This window comes from Saccostrea cucullata, unplaced genomic scaffold (genome assembly GCF_032062105.1).
Source record: "Saccostrea cucullata isolate Sc308-1 unplaced genomic scaffold, CSIRO_AGI_Scuc_v1 ctg6132, whole genome shotgun sequence".
In the NCBI taxonomy this organism is placed as follows: domain Eukaryota; kingdom Metazoa; phylum Mollusca; class Bivalvia; order Ostreida; family Ostreidae; genus Saccostrea; species Saccostrea cuccullata.
Genome location: NW_026937595.1, coordinates 1 through 21,670, shown reverse-complemented (window position 1 = coordinate 21,670; position 21,670 = coordinate 1). Strand labels below are relative to the sequence as shown.

The 21,670-nt window shown below is 33.0% G+C and overlaps 2 protein-coding genes across 2 annotated transcripts in view; one reads left to right on the top strand and one right to left on the bottom strand.

Annotated features, from left to right (window-relative positions):
• The window catches only part of LOC134248456 (egl nine homolog 1-like), a 45,361-nt gene extending 40,003 nt beyond the window's left edge, over window positions 1–5,358 (top strand). The window contains exons 3-5 of the mRNA XM_062730854.1: window positions 1,729–1,865; window positions 2,474–2,538; window positions 4,299–5,358. Of these exons, the coding sequence (XP_062586838.1) occupies window positions 1,729–1,865; window positions 2,474–2,538; window positions 4,299–4,324 (228 nt within the window). The 3' untranslated portion in view covers window positions 4,325–5,358. The remainder of the gene's footprint in view (window positions 1–1,728; window positions 1,866–2,473; window positions 2,539–4,298) is intronic.
• Window positions 5,359–12,301: 6,943 nt separating this feature from the next.
• On the bottom strand, window positions 12,302–21,655 carry LOC134248457 (UTP--glucose-1-phosphate uridylyltransferase-like; the record flags this gene model as incomplete). The annotated part of the gene is made up of 11 exons (XM_062730855.1): window positions 12,302–14,159; window positions 14,810–14,914; window positions 15,315–15,478; window positions 17,370–17,448; window positions 18,877–18,973; window positions 19,175–19,206; window positions 20,083–20,151; window positions 20,371–20,459; window positions 20,771–20,904; window positions 21,342–21,410; window positions 21,516–21,655. Coding segments are annotated over 11 exons (1,086 nt in total), but the record flags the coding sequence as incomplete, so codon positions are not given.
• Between the last annotated feature and the right edge of the window lie 15 nt (window positions 21,656–21,670).

Genomic DNA, 21,670 nt, shown 5'->3' with positions numbered 1-21,670 from the left:
GTCCCGCTTCTGTCTCTGTTTGTTCCACTCCGCATGTGATTTTTTTAATCACGCTTATTGACTACAGTACATTTATGTAGAAAAAAATTATTTTTACTATTTGCAATTTTATCTCACACAAAGACATTGAAAATGTAAATATAAAACTTTCAGGCTATTAAATATCGTTTATTATGTATTTTTCACATAGATCCGTAAGGTACATTGTACCATTGGGGAAACGTGTGGTATTATAAGGCAAGCATGGTTATCATTATCGCTTTTAATATGGCATTTGTTAATTTGCAAACAATACATGAGACAAATGTTCGTCATTTTCAAACTGTCGTCTCTGCACATCTGGTGGTATTTGAATTAATAAATCAGGGATTTTATGGTATTCATTATTATGGTATTTTAAATTTCTTGTTAAAAATTTGAATGTCAGATTTGTTGAATAATTATCAAAGTTAACACTCAGTGGATATATATATATTTATTAAATGTCATTGTTGTATATACAAATAACATATTTGTAATCAATTTATACTTCATATAAAGGATTAAAAAACTTGATATTTGAGTAATTAAGTTTCGATGCCATTTCCCAGAAAGTCAAGTGCAAGCACTTGAGTCACAAGGAACACTTCAAATCACAGTAATATATATGTATACAAACAGCTAGTGGCTGCAGGAGTTGGTGGGATTGTGCAACTTGAGTCGAACGTTTTACAAGACGTTCGGAGAATATCCTTGATCATATGATACCAGTGGGGTATATGGTTTTCCAATTCAGGATAAGAAAAATAGGCATTGTAACTTTTATAAAGTGGCATTTTGATTGATGAATCTTATAGGAAGAAGTTCAATATTGAAAACTTAAATGAAATGTAGCCTTCAGTGTCTATTTGATATTTACATGTATTTAAAACTTGATTATAGATCATCATGATCATATATAAAAACAATTATGGATTTTTAGGTGGTATTAGAATTAATATGTTATTAAAATTGTTTGGATATTCATCTTAAACTAATATAAGTAAACTATTCTGATTATTAACAAATAAATTCAACCACCTAAAAAATTAATAACAACTATATAATAAATTTGCCTGACATTTAATTCAAAGGGCAGCATATGTTTCAATGATTATTAAATTTAAGAAGTTGTGATGACAATTTTGATTTTTGAAGAAAAAAAATGTTTTAATATTGAATTTATCCATTTGAAGAGGCTAGTTATCTAAGAATTTTTCCAATAATTTATTTTGCTTACCCTTAGCTATAATATAATTAAATGTGCAGCAATGTATTCCTATCACTGAAAGAAACCTAAATTAATTAAGATAAATTTTTCCCTACTGTTTTGTATTAAAAGCACATACTGTAACATGAAAAAAACTGTATAAAAATATTTTTTTTTTAAATTCCATAGCTATAAAAAGGAGAGAAAAAAAGAAGTAATTTTGAAGACTAAAATATAGACAGAGAAAATAAACATGAAAACTTTGTGGAAGGGGGGGAGGGGGTATTTCTAGTTTTTAACATAAACAAGGCATGCCTAATTCCTCTTTTAGTTTGTTCGAATTGTAACGTCACACTGTGCTAAAACTTTTAATTGTTTATAAAGAAGGGCTTTGTGAAATAACAATGTAAGCTTAGCACTATAATTGTTGGGGAAAGTACAACAGCAACCTTTTCTCTGCTTTCATTATTTTTTAGAATTTTTTCTCTCTCTCTAAATAGAGTGATGGTGGAACACTGCATATTTACCCTGAGAATGAGAGTCGCATCGCTAGCATCGAACCCAACTTTGACCGACTTCTGTTTTTCTGGTCAGATCGACGAAATCCTCACGAAGTTATGCCAACGACCAAAACAAGGTATTATGATTTATACTACAAAGGCATGCTTTAAAAAAAAAACAGCATAATTGGTACTATATGGTTACATGTATCAAGGCATGTCTAAAAGAAAAACAGCAAAATTGATATCATTACCAAGGCATGTCTAAAAGAAAAATTACAATTCAAGGCATGTCTAAAACGGTATGAATTCTGGTCTGGTCTGTTGCATTTATCTTTTCATGTTATATTTGGTTTATTACCTTGCTTTTGAAAAGAAAAGGTGAAAAACCTGCAAGGGAAGAGCATGGGTGGGTGTCTCTGAGGGCATAGACCTTTAAGGAGGCAGGCTGGATTGCTGGTGGCCAGATAGCTCTGACTGTTCAGCAGAGTTTGTGGGGGCTTGGGTAACAATTTTCCTGGTCTGGTCCATCAAATTATCTCTTTCCTGTTACAACTGTAATTTTTGTGCTTGTTGTGGTAATTACAGACACATTCATTACTGTGTAGATTCGAGTTACAATACTTTATGCTAATAATATGCTTTTTTCTTAGCCACATTACTCAGATGAGCCATGTGGCCCTTTGGCCTCTTGTTTATTTGTCCAATTGTCACAGTAATTAATGGATTTGGTACATAATTACAGATACGCCATTACTGTTTGGTATTATGATGCTGTCGAGAGGAAACAAGCCGTGGAGAAATTCACAGGTATGGATTATCTCCCCTTTCTTAGAATCCTGTTTTTTAATTGCTCCTGTCATATTCTTCTATCCATTACCTTACATACAGTCATTAAATTAGTCATGCCATACATCATTCTTAGGAATTAAAAAGCAAGGGGAAATACGTATAGTAGGATCTGTAAGGTTTACTTTTATCTGATGAAGAGCAATGCTGCATTTTGTATGAAGTTTCAGTTTTGATCACATCATAGCACTTTAGAATATACTGTGGATTAATTGTGTATGAAAAAACAAAAAAAAAAAAAATTTTAGGGAATAAAGGGAAAAAGATGTCTCAGGAAAAAAAAAACCCTGTTTGTTCCTCAGGTGACTGTTGTAGCTCATACTGGCCTGTTAATACTTTCAGCTCATTTTTTCTGCATTTAACATTAAAAACATTCTCATTTCATATTTATTCACTGCTTCTACATGTATTTGTTTTATTTATGTTTTTTGTCCATTTTATCTTAGTTTGTTTTACCTGTAGATAAGACCTCTTTATTTGGGATACCTGTGTTTGACCTGTATTGTAGATTACTGTGGGTTGTCCCCCCTCTCTAATTCAGTGCTGGGGGTCCAGCAACTCCTCCCAATCATGACCTCCAACCACGGGCCATCAAGGAAAAAGTCCTATGATGGCTTCGAGAGTTGTCTGGTCAATCGAAGACGAAGCAAGCCCAAGAAACATAGCTGTTAATTTTAGAGGGTATATCGTTGTTGTCGATCGTAGGTAAAACATTTCTGTTGTGAATATAGGCTTTCAAAATGTAAGAGGGCCATAGAGATGTTGTGAACATTATTGTTAATTTGGAAGGTATATCACTGTTGTAAACAAATACGGTTCAGTAAGAGAACTTAATTGCGGAAGATTGTTTATTACTTGTGTATTTTTCAAAAGGGGACTTGTACTTTAACTTGCATAAATGTTATACCATATAAGCAGAATTTTTAGCTAGGATTTAATTTTGATACATTATGTATTATTAGCCAGGGTGCCAAGATCGCTAAAATTGAATATCGCTAAAAAAATCGTTGCGCTTTATTTGTGATAGTTTCTTTAGTGAGCTAAATTGCTAAATTTGTGTCTCGCTAAAATTTCCACGTATACAGTATTTTGTAAACAACATAGAGATCTCTCTAAGATTATAGTAAGGGTATTTCACTGTTGTCGGATATCTATGAGGATATCCCCCTTAAGAATCACTTAATATATTAAAGAGATCTTCAATTTTTGTGAAAATACAAGAGACAGTCTACTCGTGAAATTTGTTTTCTCGTGTGTATCTTTATAAGGATGGGACAACAATCGGCATTCATTGAAACTTTTTCGACTTAAAAATACCAAATAAATAACTCGCGAAAATAAGGTTCCCAAGATTTTGGTGATTTATACTAATCAAATTAAAGGTATTCGAGATGCCTGTGTTCTAGATATTCAAGTTTAAATTTGATATCCTTTTTTTTCAGTTTTGTTGTGTTTGGGATATGGGATCGTTTGCTTGTTGTTTTTGTTTTTTTTTTTTTTATTGTTTTTTTACAAGTATTTTAGTAATCTTGTTTATCATGCCAATCTCATTCTCATATTTTTATCATAATTGTTGGTGCAATATATTTTCAATGTTTATTCACTATCAAAATGAAAATAATATTTATCAATTAAATTAAAAAAATGAAATTAAAAGAAATGTACAGGTTTACAAGTAAGAGCCAAGAAATAAGCATAAACTTTTGTATTTTTTTTTCCAGAGGGTCAGAAGCATCCTAAGCGATAGCAGAGAAACATTGGATTGTGGTTATTTTTTTCTGTGCTAAGCAATATGTCAGTCGTACTCTCCATGTTGTTTGCTTGGTGCCTTACTGTGATGTCATAATCCTATGATGTCACATTACTGTGATGTCATAATTACTTCTTCAGTCAAGTGCTCCGCTCGATCTTTGGCTTCGAATTTATTTCCAAATCCTTGCAACGAGGAGTTAATTTCAAACTGTAAAATGTACACATGCTTTGTGTCATTCAAATATTCTCTGGAATAAATATATTGCATCAAAAAAGTGTAGCATGCTCGCATCAACTCTTGATTGTTGGTCATCTGGCAAGAAGACTTATTTTTATGAAGGAATCATGTTAGACAGTTAAAATCACAGTCAAGTGATGCGTAGTTTAGACAGTTAACATGTCTGTTGTATCTGATTGTTCACAAATGAATAGTGGACAAAATGATTGATATATGGTGTGCTAAATGGACATGAATGTAGTGATTATAAAAAAAGAGAGACACAGAAATCTGTACAAGATACAGATTTTGATTGGAGACCCAGAAATCTGTACTACAGATTGTTTTGATCAGTATTGTTACACTGTTGTGATATTTGTGACAAGGTTAAAAAAGTTTTGTTTTGTTTGTTGTTTTAAATCTGGTTGATAGACAAATGTGTTTGACTGAAGTGAAATATGGAAGGATCCAACAGTTCAGAGTTCCAGGGAAAATAACTCAAGGAAATGTTTACACAAGATGGTGTATGTTGTAAAGAAATTTTTCATATAGAATATATGTTGTTGTTTTTCTATTTTTAGCTCACCTGAGCCAAAGGCTCAAGTGAGCTTTTCTGATCACAATTTGTCCGGCGTCTGTCGTTGTTGTCGTCGTCGTCGTTGTAAACTTTTCACATTTTTGACTTCTTCTCAAGAACCACTGGGCCAATTTCAACCAAACTTGGCACAAAGTATCCTTAGGTAAAGGGGATTCAAGTTTGTTCAAATGAAGGGCCACGCCCTTATTCAAGGGGAGATAATTAAGAAATTATAAAAAATTGATGGTATGTTTCAAAAATCTTCTTCTCAAGAACTACTGTACCAGGAAAGGTGAAACTTATAGGGAAGCATCCTCAGGTAGTGTAGATTCAAGTTTGTTCAACTCATGACCCCTGGGGGAAGGGCGGGGCCAAAATGGCCGACAAAAATTTTACATAGAAATACATAGGAAAATTCTTTAAACATCTTCTTCTAAAGAACCACTGTGCCAGGAAAGATGAAACTTATAGGGAAGTATCCTCAACTAGTGTTGATTCAAGTTTGTTCAAATCATGACCCCTGGGGGTAGGGTGGGGCCAAAATGGCCGATGAAAGATTTACATAGAAATACATTGGAGATTCTTTAAAAATCTTCTTCTCAAGAACCACAATGCCAGGAAAGATGAAACTTATAGGGAATTATCCTCAGGTAGTGTTGATTCAAGTTTGTTCAACTCATGACCCCTGGGGGTAGGGGGGCGCCAAAATGGCCGATCAAAGATTTATATAGAAATACATAGGAAAATTCTTTAAAAATCTTCTTCTCAAGAAACACTGTGCCAGAAAATATGAAACTTATAGGGAAGCATTCTCAGGTAGTGTAGATTCAAGTTTGTTCAAATCATGACCCCTGGGGGTAGGGCGGTGCCACAATGGCCGATCAAAGTGTTACATAGAAATATATAGTAAAAATTCTTCTTCTCAAGAAAAGCAAAGGCATGAATGATCATATTTTTATAGAAGCATCCTCAGGCAGTGGACATTCAATTTTTGTTCAAATCATGACCCCAAGGGGTAGGGCGGGGCCACAACATGGAATCCAAGTTTTACATAGAAACATGTAGAAAAAATCTTTAAAATTCTTTTCAAGAATAGCAAAGCTATGATTAGTCCTGTTCATATGGAAGCATTGTTGGGTAGTGTAGATTCAATTTTGTTCAAGTCATGACCCCTTGGGGTATAGGGCGGGGCCACAATGTAAGTTAAAATATGAAGGGCAATAAAGCCACAGGTAATCAAAGAAATATGCATGCATCCTTAGTTATTGAAGATTCAAGTTTGTTCAATATTTTTAAATCATACCATCTCCCTTTTAAGGATTGGTTTAGACCACTACTGGGTATAAACTGATTTCTGCTTTTTCCCTATCCTCATTACTCAGGTGAGCGATGTGGCCCATGGGCCTCTTGTTTGTAAAAATGATGAGAAGTTTAGAATGTAACACATGAAGATATAAGATTGTGTTGATCCATTATGCTACTGAAGAATTATCCATAGCAGAGTGCATTTTTACTATAAATCAACTTTTATTTGCTTGCAAGATATATCTGAGTTTACAACACTTTTTAATACTTGCAAATATTTTATTTTTTTGTGCATTTATGTATAAAGAGTCATCATAGGTTAAATTTTTTATTTGTGGATGAATTTCACATTACTTTAAAAAAAAATGGTTGCAAATAATAGTTGGTTAACAGTATTTTATGGCTAGAGTGAACTAATGTGCAAGTGTATGTTTTTAAGATCTCAGATTTCCAGCCTCATTTTAATTTTCAAGCCTCATTTTGAGCTTTAGTGAGGTATTTCACAGAATGACACTGCATGTACAATATGTTTACTGAAAGTATCCAATGTACTCTACATGTCCATAAAATGGATAAAATGTAGTTTGAAATGTGCAAGTATTTGTTTTAACATCACGTCTAAATAATATGGTACAATGCATTATGTTATGCCATGGATTGCTAAGTTTAATTTATATTTTCATATCATCAGTTGTGACACTGTACATGTATTATTACATTCCATGCCTGCAGCAGTTAGAGTAGCTAGTGTTTTACAAGAAATGGGATGTAAGAGCTAGTATTTTTATACCAGCAAAGTTTGAAAGTATACTGTAATCACTTTGTCCATCTGTCTGGCTTTATACGTTTTTGCTCTGAAGTTATCTCTACATCTCTTTAGTATTTTTTTCAAAACATTTAATTGATATAAATTATTTTAATGTCAAATTTTGAAAAACTTGGAAAATGTGCTGTTGTAGGTTGGAGGAGCATTAGATCATACTTAGCTCAGAGGTTATCCGATAGGTGGTATGCAGGGTCTCTCTCAAAACTGTAAATTGTGGTGTTTTTATCTCAACAAATTTAGGTATCTTTCAAAATCTGAATGTGACAATCTTAAAAGGTGCTATTTCCATGCCCAGCTTTTAAGGTATAGAATGAATTAATACACCCTTCTTTTTCTGCTACTTTGTTAATTTAGAAATGGCACATTCCTATGAAATATTTTGTGTAAACTATTTGGTTAAGGAAATCTGTAGTGACCTTATTTTTTTCTAATTGTTCACAGTTGTTAATAAAGGTGACTGCATTGAAATTTTTTATCAATAATTTTTTTGGCATTTGAGTGTCTCTTTGTACAACGTCTGAATTGTTAATAAAAAAAAGTGGGTCTCTAAAAGATATTGTGATGAGTAGAAAAAATGTTTCCTCTTAGAATATGTCCCACAGAAAGTATGTGCACTGTGAGGATTAAGAGAAAAGTCTGGATGTATAGTACTCTGGTAACCATATAGTTATCCATGGGGCTGTTTTTTTTCTTTTATAGGAAATTGTCAAATAACTTTTTTATGTGCTCTGTGTCTACCTGTTGTGTAAATTTTGAGTATTAATAATTAAGAAAAAATTATATGTCTACTTGATATTCAAAATTTAATCAAATTTAGCAGTTGCAGATTTTCAGAACCTGAGGATTGAAATACCGTAAAGTGTTGCATAATAGAAAATAATAATTAATATTTACACTAAAGTTAATCACCTCATTACTAATTGCAGCTTTTGTTTATGTTTTCAATGCACCTTGAATGATAGGCAAATGTTAAAGATTTTAATTGTATTTTTATTTTGCTCTGTGTGATTTAGTTGTTTTACAAGATTGCTCTTGATTGTGCTTCACAACCCATTGTGAAAGTGATCTTTGCTCAAGACATCTGTAGAGGTAAACATTAGACCCCTGTCATGTGAATAGAGTAAAAAAAAAATTCTTGTGATGAATAGTTAAGAAATATCCATGAATTATTTGTTGTGTGTATTTATGTTCATGTTCAGAATCATGTTAATGAATGTTAAAAATCATTTTTTTTTCTAATGTTCACCAAAGATTTTTGAAAATAAGAGTTCCATTATAAATTTATTTTATAAAAGAAAGATAACTCTTCTTTTAAATAAATCCACATTTGTTCGTCATATTAGTACATGTACATGTAGATTTTATGGATTTGTTAATGTATTCTCTTCATTAATTAAAACACTATGAATCAGTTTCAAACTGTCATTAAATTTGGTAAAATAGTGTTATTAAAGAAAGAAAATATTTTTTTTCAAGCTAGGTGATTTTATAATACGCCGTATCTAGAGAAGTGTGTGTGATTGTTAGATCCATTTGTTGAGTATGTCTGCTACTGTTGTCTGTTGTTTGGTTGTACTACAACCATATGATCATTGTTTATATTGCCAAATAAAAAAAATCTTGTCTAACTGCTGTTATTGGTTGCTTTGAGGATGAGCTGGGTCATTCAGATATGACATGATTTAATGTAGCTGCAGATCTGTAGCGTTATGGTTTTATATATTTGTCTTTGAACATAACGCTACAGATCTCGTAGTGCAGAAAAGGTGCAATTTACGGCGCAATATTTTTTGCGCTCTTTTGTGGAGAATTTCTCCACTTTCCAGCATCGTTCAATCAACAACTTTTCAAACCCTAATTCTAGACACATTATTTAATTAATATGTATATTTTAAACATCTCCCAACCCTTTGTAAACTCGCTTGATTAAAATTATTTGTTAGATTACTGAAAATTCTTATCCAGCGAGTTTATTGCCTGTAGAAACAACTATAAATGGTTAGGAGGTGGATAAACTATACAATTTGGCTACAGAATGTGTCTAGAATTAGGGAGTGAAAGGTAGTTGATTGACCAAAGCTATAAAGTGGAGAAATTCTCCCCAAAAGAGCGCAAGAAATATTGCGCCGTAAATTGCACTTTTTTTGCACTACAGGATCTGTAGCGTTATGGTCAAAGACAAATATATAAAACCATAACGCTACAGATCTGCAGCTAGATTTAATGCCATCAGTTTGCGTCGCCGTCGTGTCTGTGACATCCGTTGTGCATGCGACATCAGTCGCAAGTTCATATTCAAATATTTTCAGCATTTTCACTGAAACCTCTGTACCAATTTTAATCCATTTTTGCTCAAATCAGGGTGGGAGGAAGAGGAACAAAAATTTTGGATTTCATGATCCTTTCCTCTTATTGGGATCTCATTTAACGGCTGAAATATTGCCGACAAAATATAACAATATATAATCGATCAGCCATAATGGGTGAGGATAAAACCATCAAACTTAATGTAATTAAGCTTTTCCTCTTTTTGAACCGTTTACAAGCCCAGTTGGTACATGTACATAGCGCTCTCTCTCTCCGTGATAGGAAGTTTATGAGTTCGAATCTCAGGCCGCGGCTGACCTCAGGCTGTTTGTGAGAATCTGTAAAAAAAAAAAAAAAAAAAAAAAAAAAAAAAAAAAGATGTTGCGACTGTTCCTCCGCCATGCACTGGGCACTCAGAAATGAAAGTTGCGGATCTTTCAGATGAGAAATTTTAAAAATCTGAGGCCCCATTTCACGGCAGGCAATGGCGACAATGAGTAGGCGTCGGAAGCAAATTCAAAGTGGGGGGGGGGGCTAAACCGTGAATAGAAATGTTGTAAAATGAAATAAAAATATAAATATTTTGCAGAAATTAGCTAAGCTATCGGCAAATTTAAAGATTTCTGTAATAATTCATAATTATATATTTTACAAGTAATTGAAACGGACAAAGCCTGTTTCGTGATCTGAGGGTCTGGACTCAAGGCAGTGAACTGTTACCCTTGTCATTACAATCACAAAGTAGTGAGCTATATATATGTTCAAAAAATACGTATCATTATAGGGTTGTAGTGTTAAAGCAAGGCTGTGTTGATGAGATAATAAAATTTAATTATACAGAATGATTAGATGTGATAAACAAAGATGTCTCGTCCAAAGCTGTGAGATTCATGGCCCCAGTGGCATGTATTCTAGTGTAAGGACACCTCTCTCATAGTTATCTGAACTTGTCAAAAATGCGCCATGCAATATATTGCTGTTAAAAATGATACATGTGCACATGTATGGCGAATCTGATTTCTCAAATATACCAAACATATATTAATTTAATCTTCAGTGGATATTACATAACAAAATAGTGCTGGACTGACATAGGTTGATAACAGTTCATTGTTTGTAAAGTGATCGATGAAATTTATTTCCGGGTCCTGGAATTTCTGTGAATTGGATTACGTGACAAAATGCAAGTAAACGCAACAGTATTATTCTCAAGTACGAAAGCCCATTAAGCTCACTTTCTAAGGTAAAAACAAGATATGTTTGTAAAACACCGATGTCCACGTATGTCAGCTTAGTGTCGAATGTTTTAAATTTCTAAAATACAAGTAAAACTCCTAACATGTAGGTCAAAAGATAAAAATGTTACCAAAAATGTAGCAAAAAGAGAAGACTTGTGTCAGTCACACAGTGGCTTTACCTGATCAACATAAAAGGAAAAGAATCAACAATGAAAAGTTATTGTGTATGTTAATGTTTCCTAATAGTGAGTCCAAAGACAATTTCAATTTGTCAAAATTATTGGTACACAGGAGAAGACCTTGTCATTAGAAATACACAAGTAAACCATAAACTATTCACATTTTATGGCTAAGGTTAAGGTTTTTCAAAGGAAGGTCATACTCCAAGGTCAATTGGAGGTATCCAGAAGGGAGGTCTTGTCAAAAAGAATATACCTGTGAAAGAAAGCTCTACTTAAGTTCTTATAGCTAAGGTTATTTTTTAAAGAAGGCCAAACAACGGGCAAGGTCAAAAATATCTATACCTATTAAAAGGTCTCATCACGATGAATTCAATACACGTGAAATATGAAAATCTTAGCACCATTTTATATTCAAGGTTAAAGATAACAATCCTGGCATTTTTATCTGTAAGTTACTTTAAGAAATATTAACACTTGGTCTTTTTTTTATTTGACTGTATTTTAAGTGTACTTTAATAACGGAACCAAAAGGAACCTATTTTTAACCTGATTATGTACCTGAATGCGCTCTTTATAGGATGTTTGGCTTTCTCTGAATCATTTAAATTTTTGATTTATTTATAAATACATGTGTATCTATGTACAGTCAGCCGTCAACTTCAACAAACTATAAACACAAGACTCTCTTCCGATTGGTCCAGGTCATATTTTGTAGTGGAACTGAATTGGAACTTCTTTTCGCTAGTGACCTAGGATTGTGTCGTGACCTAGACCCAGTCAAGTTCAATGGCATGAAAAAACGTATATTTATGCCATGTCCATCACTTTCCATTGAATAAAACTGGAACTTTATTAAGGCCAGACGACACAATCAATAATAGAACATATGTCAGGCCATCTTTAAAATGTTTGCCTCCGCCAAACTCAGGGCTAAAAATGAAGATCAGTAGGTGTGGTACTAGTATTCTTCTTTTAAAAATTCAGCATTCTTGTTGATGGGATAAAAAAAATCAGAAGGAAAACAATACCGTTTCTATTATGTTTTAAACAAATTGAGCCATTTTAGCCAGTTAGTTAAGTCAGGAAAAGGTGAGGGAAAAACATTTTTTTTGCTTATAAGATGGCCTCCTCAGACCTTAACACAAAGACTACTTATGACATTTAGGAGTGTTATAATCCTCATTCAAGGTAGAGGCAGTAAGAATGGTTTAATTATGTGGATCTCTTCTATCTATCCAGTCACCAAACATGGAACCTACAGTTTAATTGGTTTCTATTTGAAGACTTTCTTTTCAATTTAAAATAAGAATATACAGAGGGTTAATATTGTACTTGGTAACTTTTATTTTCATTTTTAACAAAAAGCAAATACATGTTTTAAGGTTAAACATACACAACTCTCCAGGCATGAGGAAAAATCAAAGTTGAATGCAAGCTGTATAAATGATTAAGCCTTTGATTAAAATTCTGACATTTCAGTACACTTAACTTTAAAAAAATTGTCCGTTAAACATTAATTTAAATGCTTTTTGATCTAAGAACATTTTCTTTGTCTTTGCATCTCATGGCCTGTATATTCTGTTTCGTAAGCTAGTGGATGCATGTACATGTATTTCCTGAAAAAATCTGTAACATCAATATTTTCAAACATTAAATGCAAATATAATTTTTAACTTGTGTGTAAAGAGATTGGTATATTGAAAAAAAAAATGTTTACTATTTAATACACTGTATTTACACTAGAAATGTAAATATTTATTTATTGCAGTTTGCTTTATTATGGCCTACAGTAAAAAAAAAATCCTTTATGGAACAAAAGACCTGAGTTGTAAATGATGACTATTAAGCAGAATTTGTTCACTGCAAACTGAAAGAAAACAGAAAAAACTACCGTTCAAAAATTTACTTTCATACATAAGAAGGTAGGATTTTCACTCCCAACAAAATATAAAAACGAAAAAAAAAAAAAAACCCACAGTTTTGGGACAAATTCAGGTACATATATCTTCTAAAATAACTTGAAGTAAATCCAAATAATAAAAAAAAAAAACCATTCATATCATCAAAATACATATGTGTTCCACTGAAACTCAATATTTGCACACCAAACATTCAATTACAAAGTAAAAAAGTATTTAAAAATTAGGTTTTGACGTTTTTTTGCTTTTATGGAACAAGGGAGAATAATCCAACAACAGGCGTTAAAAGAAAGAAATTCTCCAAAAACATAGAACTGATCTGACTTTATAAAGTCATATATGTAGATCTCTAAATGATTGTCTACTGTTAACAATTACCCAGTACAGGTAGGTCACTTTTAAAAAGCTTAGTAAGCCCAGGAAGGTCAACACTATACGATACAAATTATACTAAATATGTCAAAAAAACCCCAAACAAAACAGATATGCAAATAAAAACTGGATACAGAAAGGTTTTATGGTTCACACTTTAACTTCACTATAGACATTACTCATTAGTGATTTGTAGGAGGCAGACATTGAGCTTAATTCAATTAAACCTTATGGCATATGTTAACTGTTAGGACAAGATAGGAAAAATTGGTAGAATAATGTCAAAGTCAGTTCTTTTTCTTTTTGGGTTTAATTTTTTTTCCATAAAAAGTCAGAATTATGAACATGCATACAGTTAGCAAACTATGAGATCAAATCTCACTGAATTCAAGGATAAAAATACACACTCCCATCCAAAAGGAGTAATTTGAAAACATTGAAAACATTATAGAAAACAATTATGCTACTTTTTTCAACAAAAAACAAAACCCCAAAAGCACTAACAACAATTGCCTTATGACAATTTACTCTTAACATTCATTTAAGAATCGGTTTAATATCTAACAAGCTATCAATATCAAGCTGCTAAAACAACAAGCAATATCACATTATCTTGTATCAGGAAATAAAGCATCTCAACCTCTTCACAAAAAAGTGTTATTTTTAAAAATTCAAAATGCTTATACTTGTATTTCCACACAAAGCTGCAGGGCGACTATAAAACTGTTTTATCTCAAGTGTGACCAGCAACACTCACACGGTTACTATGGCAACATGAATTAATGGTCCAGGATACGCAGATTTCCTGACACAATCTTGTTTTCTAACACGGCTCCTGAAGGAATGTCGATTCTGTCTCCATGATTAGCAATGATTATGACTGTACCCTACAGTAAACAAAAAGGTCATAGGTCAGAATGGTCATCTGGGTTACATTGTTTTTACAAAGTACAGAATCTCATAAAGTCAAGACATCTAAAATAGCAGTCTTTCATCGAGGAACTTACCATTCTCTTTCCTACTTTAAACATGTTATCTCATAAATCTACTTTTTTATGTTGGAAAAAGAAAATAAAAACTCTCATCCCCTTTAACTTTGGTTTGATCTAATCTGAATCACAGGACTTCGTATACCTATCAATTTTACAAAATTTTCCGTAAATAAAAAAAAATCTTTCTTGGCTCAGTGGTTCTTGAGAAGAGTTTTAAAAATTACCATTGATTTTTTACTATTTTATAATTATCTCCCCCTTGAAGATGGTGTGGCACTTAATTTGAACAAACTTGAACACCCTTCTCCCAAAGATACTTTGTGGCAAGTTTGGTTGAAATTAGACGAGTAGGTCTGGAGAAGAAAATGAAATAGTGAAAAGTCAATGACGACAATGACAACAAACAGCAAAATCTTCTGATCAGAAAAGCTTAGATAAGCTAAAAAGAACATGACTGTTGTACATGTATATAAACAATTTCATGTTTCTATTTTTCACCTAATATAGTTAGATATTCTCTGGCTGCCTCATATTGATCTACATACCTTGAGTGTGACAGTTCTACCGAAAGTTACGTCCCCTGAGACTGTAAGATGATCAAGTTCGAGCATATCAGGTATACTAGAAAATCTGTATAGGAAATCCTTCACCTACAAAGTCAAATAAGTCGCTGTATCTAATATGGATAAAAGAAAACTAAACTTTGATGATTGCCAGAAAACTCATGTAAGTTGCAAGAAAGAAAGAGAGGAAAGCCTGCTGCAAAAAAAAAGAATATCTATGGGGTCACTTCTTGTCTATAGCTTGTAAAAAAGAAAATTTTGTGTAACTTAAAGTTATAAATACAGTAAAACTTGGTTACAACAAAATTGCTGGGACCTGGAAACAGCTATAACTGTAATTAGTTATATCCGTACAATTTATTCATTAAATTTGTGAACCTGGCGAAGATAACTTCACTATATCCGTAAATTTGCAATATTCGTGTTCATACTAAACAAGTTTTACTGTACATAAATTTACAACTGAGACTGTACCTTAGAACCTTACCTTGGTGAAGTGAGAGCCTAGTTTGACTAGAGGTACGGAGGGGAAGGATCGTTTGGGGTTCATCTCTAGGGATCCCGTCTTCATACTGTAAAGGTTACTCATCACAATCAGAAGGTCAGAGGTGGTCTTCACAGGTAAAAATCGCCGACGAGGGACGTTGATACCTGTGTACAAAGCAAGCAACAGTATGAAAGAGATATGATATATATATCAATAACATTTAAAAAAAAACAAAACATAATTACATGTATCTACACCTGATTCTAGGTAAATGTCAGTGACAATGGCCTAAGTCTTGAGGAACTTTATTTATAATAATATATTGGTTTCAACACTAAATCGCACCTAGAGTGAAAATTGAAGTTCCAAATTTACAATCCCTATTTAATTCTTCTAAATAAATATGACTCGACTACTGTGAAAATGTAAGAAGAGTTCAAATAATTAAAATTTTGTAATAAAAAAAAAAAGAAGAAGAAGAAATTGAACCATTACCACCACCCCCAGTTAGTGATCCCAACTCACGTTATTTGAAATAAACATGAATCTGCTAAAAAGGGTATGCTTCCATATTTCTTTGACTAATCCCTATCCATGGGGAACATAAACAATTTTGAATCTATACTACTATATTAATATGACTAATTATAGTTTTACTGTTCTTAAGAAGAAGATTTTTAAAGTTACATAATTATATTTCCTTAATACTCCTATCTTGTGGCCCCACCCTTCCTCAAGGGGTCCTGATCTGAACAGTCTTGTTCGAACAAAAATTATAACCTACCTAAAGATGTTTCAGTTAAAATTCATGTCACAGCTTTGTTGTTCTTCAGAAAAAGAATCAAACAAGAGGCCCAGGGGCCACATTGCCCACCTGAGCAATTTGCTAGGAAAAAGCACATATCAGATCAGAACTGAAAGTTTACTAGGGGGGGGGGGGGGCTGGGGGCCTTGAATTTTAACCTCCCAGGGGTTCATGGTTTGAACAAACTAGAATCTACACTACCTGAAAATGATTCCATATAAATATCACTAAGCATGGATTTGAAGTACTTGAAAAGAGGATTTTAAAAGGTTTCGCTATATATACCTATGTTAAACTTTAATCGGCAATTTTGGCCCGACCTACCCCTGGGGGTCATGATTTGGACAAACTTGAATCTACACTACCTGTCAGTGAGGTTAATTTCACATGAGTTTAATCTTTCCTGTCTCAATAGTTCTTGAGAAGAAGATTTTTAAAGATTTTTCCTATATATTCCTATGTAAAACTTTGATAGGCTATTTTGGCCCCACCCTAGCCCCAGGGGTCATGATTTGAACAAACTTGAATCTACACTACCTGAGGATGATTCCACATGAGTTTCGTCTTTCCTAGCCCAGTGGTTCTTGAGAAGAAGATTTTTAAAGATTTTTCCTATATTTTCCTATGTAAAACTTTGATTGGCCATTTTGGCCCCACCCTAGCCCCAGGGGTCATGATTTGAACAAACTTGAATCTACACTACCTGAGGATGATTCCACATGAGTTTTGTCTTTCCTAGCCCAGTGGTTCTTGAGAAGAAGATTTTTCCTATATATTCCTATGTAAAACTTTGATCGGCCATTTTGGCCCCACCCAAGCCCAAGGGGTCATGATTTGAACAAACTTGAATCTACACTACCTGAGGATGATTCCACATGAGTTTCATCTTTTCTGGCCCAGTGGTTCTTGAGAAGAAGATTTTTTAAAAATGACATTAATTTTTCTCTAATTCTTAATTATCTCCCCTTGGAAAAAGGTGTGGCCCTTTCATTTGAACAAACTTGAATCCCCTTCACCCAAGGATACTTTGTAGCAAGTTTGGTTGAAATTGGCCCAGTGGTTCTTGAGAAGAAGATGAAAATGTGAAAAAGTTTACAACGACAACGACGACAACAGACAACGGACAAATTTTGATCAGAAAAGCTCACTTGAGCCTTTGGCTCAGGTGAGCTAAAAACTCTTTTGCTATTGGCTGAAGTGATCTTCAAACAACAATATGTATCATGTATTTCAATCCGTCAATTACTTACCAATAGCACCTTCAAAGCTCTTAATGGCTGCCCCTACAGCGGTCTCTAGCTGAAGTACGTTCAATCCATTGTCTAAAGTCTGCAAGGAAAAAATGAACTACCGTTAGCATTGGAGCAAACTAAACATCATATGCAGAGGACTGTCACAATTCAATAATTTAGAAACTATGCAGCAGCAATAAGGAGATAATTATCTCTGTTAAGTCACTTTCAGAGTCAAGTTTAAATGCAAATAAATGTGGAAAAAAGTAACATTGTGAAGAATTTCACCAAAATTCTATTTCTGGTAACCATTGAAATTTGACTTATACTGTAAAAGGAGAAGTAATGTGAAAGTACTTCTTAAAAATTTCCATTTACATAACCTTGGTAAAAGTGTTCCTCAAAATCAAAAACTGACATACTGTATAAGTGGAAATTATTTTAGCGAGACGCAAATTTAGGGATTGTCAGTAAAAATTGTTTTTTTTTCAGCAAGATCTAATTCTAATGATTTTGAAAAGCTCATTAAAGAAGTTTTAACAAATAAAGCACAATAAAATTTTAGCGATATTCAATTTTATCGATCTTGGCACCCTCACTAATAATGCCAAAATTAAACCCTCACTGAAAATTCTGCTTATATGATATCTTAATGAAGCCAAGCCCTCCAGTGCGTGGCTTCATTATTCAAATGATTCAGCAGGCAAGAGTGATTTATAACAAATGTTTCTCAACGATTTAGTTTCAACCAATTTTCATGGAAGTATAATATACTGTAGAAGTACAATGTACTATTTTCTGCATGATATTATTTAACGCTTTGTACACTGACACAAATTTTCCGCTAAAATTTTGCCCCATAAATCTTTAAAATACAAATATAAGGCATATAAGGAGAGTCTTAAGATATCCAAGTAATACTTGATATCGCGATTACTTAACTTAGCGGAACTCTTTCGCGATGGAGGTAGGAAACATCTGTTGGCTGGGGACAAATGTGCTGTTGAATACAATGCAAGATCGATCATTGTAGAATTTATAAGGACAGATAAGTAAAATATCCTGGTGGGACACCTTGCTAAGCAATCGCTGAAACAGCCTAATTAATTTTTGAAAGGAGCTAATCCTAAAATGTTACATTTTTAAAGATATTTTTAACCAAGCGGGCTCTTCTCATTAAATTTTCATTGAAAATCATCGTATTTTAAAGCTGATAAAATAATCTAAACTTTCCTTATTTGACAATCTACTATTTGGAATTCAATTCTTGGCAATACATTATACTTTCGGCATAAAATTGCTAAAATCATTCAAATGTCACTACTGTAAACAATGCCATATGCCCCAGTAATCTCGTGAGATTTGAGCTTTCTCAACTCCCCCGCAAACGAGTGGTAGTAAGTTAGATAACTGCGAGGTAATCGCGATATTATGTATTCTGCTAGCAGATTGAACAGAAATAGAGATTCTACGGAATTATGAAACCATGAAAAAAAGTACTTCTACAGTACGTAAACGATCTCACCTTGGGGTTGACTATAATCTCCATATGTAACGTATTATCCTCCACCACTCGCTTTATGGCATCAAGACTTATCCATAAATTGTTAGTGTTGAATATTCTGTCATAAAAATTATAATATTTATTATTAAACTCATTTATATTAGCTTTAAATTCTATTATCAAATTGATTCAAATTCTTAAGATCTAGTATGAATTGTCGATAAATAGCAAATAACTTAAATTAACTGACATCTTGCTTAAATTTAGTAGTTTACTGAAATTTACAGATAAATTATACTTAATTTTAATGAAAACTTACTTAAATTTGCTGACACTTTTAAATTCATCCACCTAAAAATAAAATCAAAATTCATGAAAATATGATAAAAATACTGTGAAAATCACTCATTTTCATGGGGTTTGATTTTCCTTGTTTTGATGCTACTAAGAGATGCTTGGATCCATTCCATACCCCACAAAATTAATTATTTTCAAGCTATACAGCATCATGATTCTTCATCAATGTAATCCAAACCCCTCAAAGAAATATTTTCCAATCATGGACATTTGATCATTGTACCACTGTTAATTTAAAAAGTTTTTTCAGTTTTTGTCAAACCACTGCAGACCAACTTTTATTTGCATGTGAAAAATATCCATGATTTTTGCTATCTACTTTAATTCATGATTATTATTGGCCGCAAACCGATTACCTGTATTTTGCTTTGTATTTCTAAGAAATGTTTCCTCAGTCGGTAATAGTAATTGACGCTGACTGATTTCATTGTGAATCATGAATAAAGGATAACATGAATAATAGCTGGTTTACAGTTACTGTAAACCAACTTTTATTCGGGTGCGAGAAATTTTTGCGAGGTTCGCGAGAGCCCCGTCATCGCCAATTTTTCTCGACGTGAACTGGTCCTTAAAGTCTCTTTTTCAATTAAAATCAGTTCCAAAACAGGCTTCATCGCGAAAATTTATCGTAGCGAACTAGTTTACTTCTGGTAAATCGTGAAATAAAGTCGTCGCAAATAAAAGTTGGTTTAGTGTTCTCTGGAATCTGAGCTGATAATGTTAAAACAGCCTGTACACTGGCTCAGGCAATAACAATATTGTTTGAACAGGGAGATCATCAGTATAATATTTACGTGGTCTTTAGGGACTTGAGTGATTTTCAGAAGTCAGAGTTTTCTTGTGTTTATATAGGGAGATCAGCATACTTACGTGGTCTTTGGGGACTTGAGCGATTTCTAGAAGACGAAGTTTTCCTTCATATTCCACCAGAGTACCACCCTGCAAGATAGAAACAAACAGTGCATAGGAAATGGGAAAAAAAAATTACATTTGAATAACAAATATGAAAATATTATATTGAGTATTAAATGAACATATAAGCATAAATTATAGCCAGCGCAGTGAGCGTTGCGAAGTCATTGCGAGCTCTTAAAGCACCTCTTAAGCAAAGAGCAATTTTGGACTTTACACACTGACCTTGTTTAAATTTTTTCGTACCTTAACATCAGCCCTTGTTTTATCTGTGACTTCCATTACAAATTCTGGCGCTGGTCCTGAGTTGGGATTCAACAGAAAATTTAAAATATCTGAAAAAACTGGTCAGGAATCATAACCGTGGTAACTGTGAAATTAGACTCTGTGCCCTTTCTCTTGGTCAATAGATAAATCATCCACAAATAAGTATTTATCAAATAAAAGAATATTAAACTGACAGATTAAAGCCATATTCCCTTTATAAAGTTGATTCAGATCATTTTCTAACCCTTTTCATATAAATTGAAAAGTTAACTTTGTCATTACTTCAAAAATTTAAAGTATTAATGATTTTTTCCAAACTCTTCTTGCTTACACTTACAGACATGCATGTTAGGTAATTTGATACTTTATGTAAGGATACTAAGGTCTACAGTTGCCCCCAGGTTGTCAATGTTGGACATGAACAGGTATTTCTTGCCATCTTTGATAAACTGGTCCAAAAGGTTAGAGTTGGCCAAGCTCTGGTAAACATCACCGTGACCAGGCGGGTACCAGCTACAAATATATACATAGACACAGAATTAAGAAGATATAAGTATGGCACTACGTTACCAGCTACAAATACATAGACACAGAATTAATATATACATGGCACTATGTTACACAGAATATATAACAGGCATTATCAGAATATATAAGCATGGCAAAAATTAAGTTAATTGTGAGCTTTTTAAAATCGCTAAAATTTTACATCTCACTAAAAATGAAATATCCATTTTAAAGACAATCACTAAATTTGCCTCTCGTCCACTTTTATTTGTGTTGACCAACAAAGATAACTAATAAATTGACTTTGATGTTTTTGCTTGTGTTGTTGATTAATAAATAGGCTTTGAGGTTGAAAACTGTTTGTTATCTCCATATTCCATTATAAATAAAGATAATGAAGACATTGTTATTTATTTATAAAATGAAAAACAAAAATAACTTACCTCTCTAGATTATCAACATTAAAATTTGTTGCTACTGGTAACAAAGACTCTCTGCTGATTCGTGGATACCTATGAAGAAAAATGATATAATTAAAAAATTAAAGTCATGACGTTTGACAATTTCACAATTAGATGAATGAACCAAGATCTTCAGAAGGGGATGGAACCACCCACCTGCTCTGGTTGAAGGTGAAGATTTTGACTTTCACCTGACTGTATTTTTTGAGAATTTTCTCTGTGTCTTCATCTGTGTTGAAAGAGTTCATCAAAACCAATGGGACATCGGTACCATATGTTTTGTTTAAGTGCTTAAATTAGAAATCCAAAAC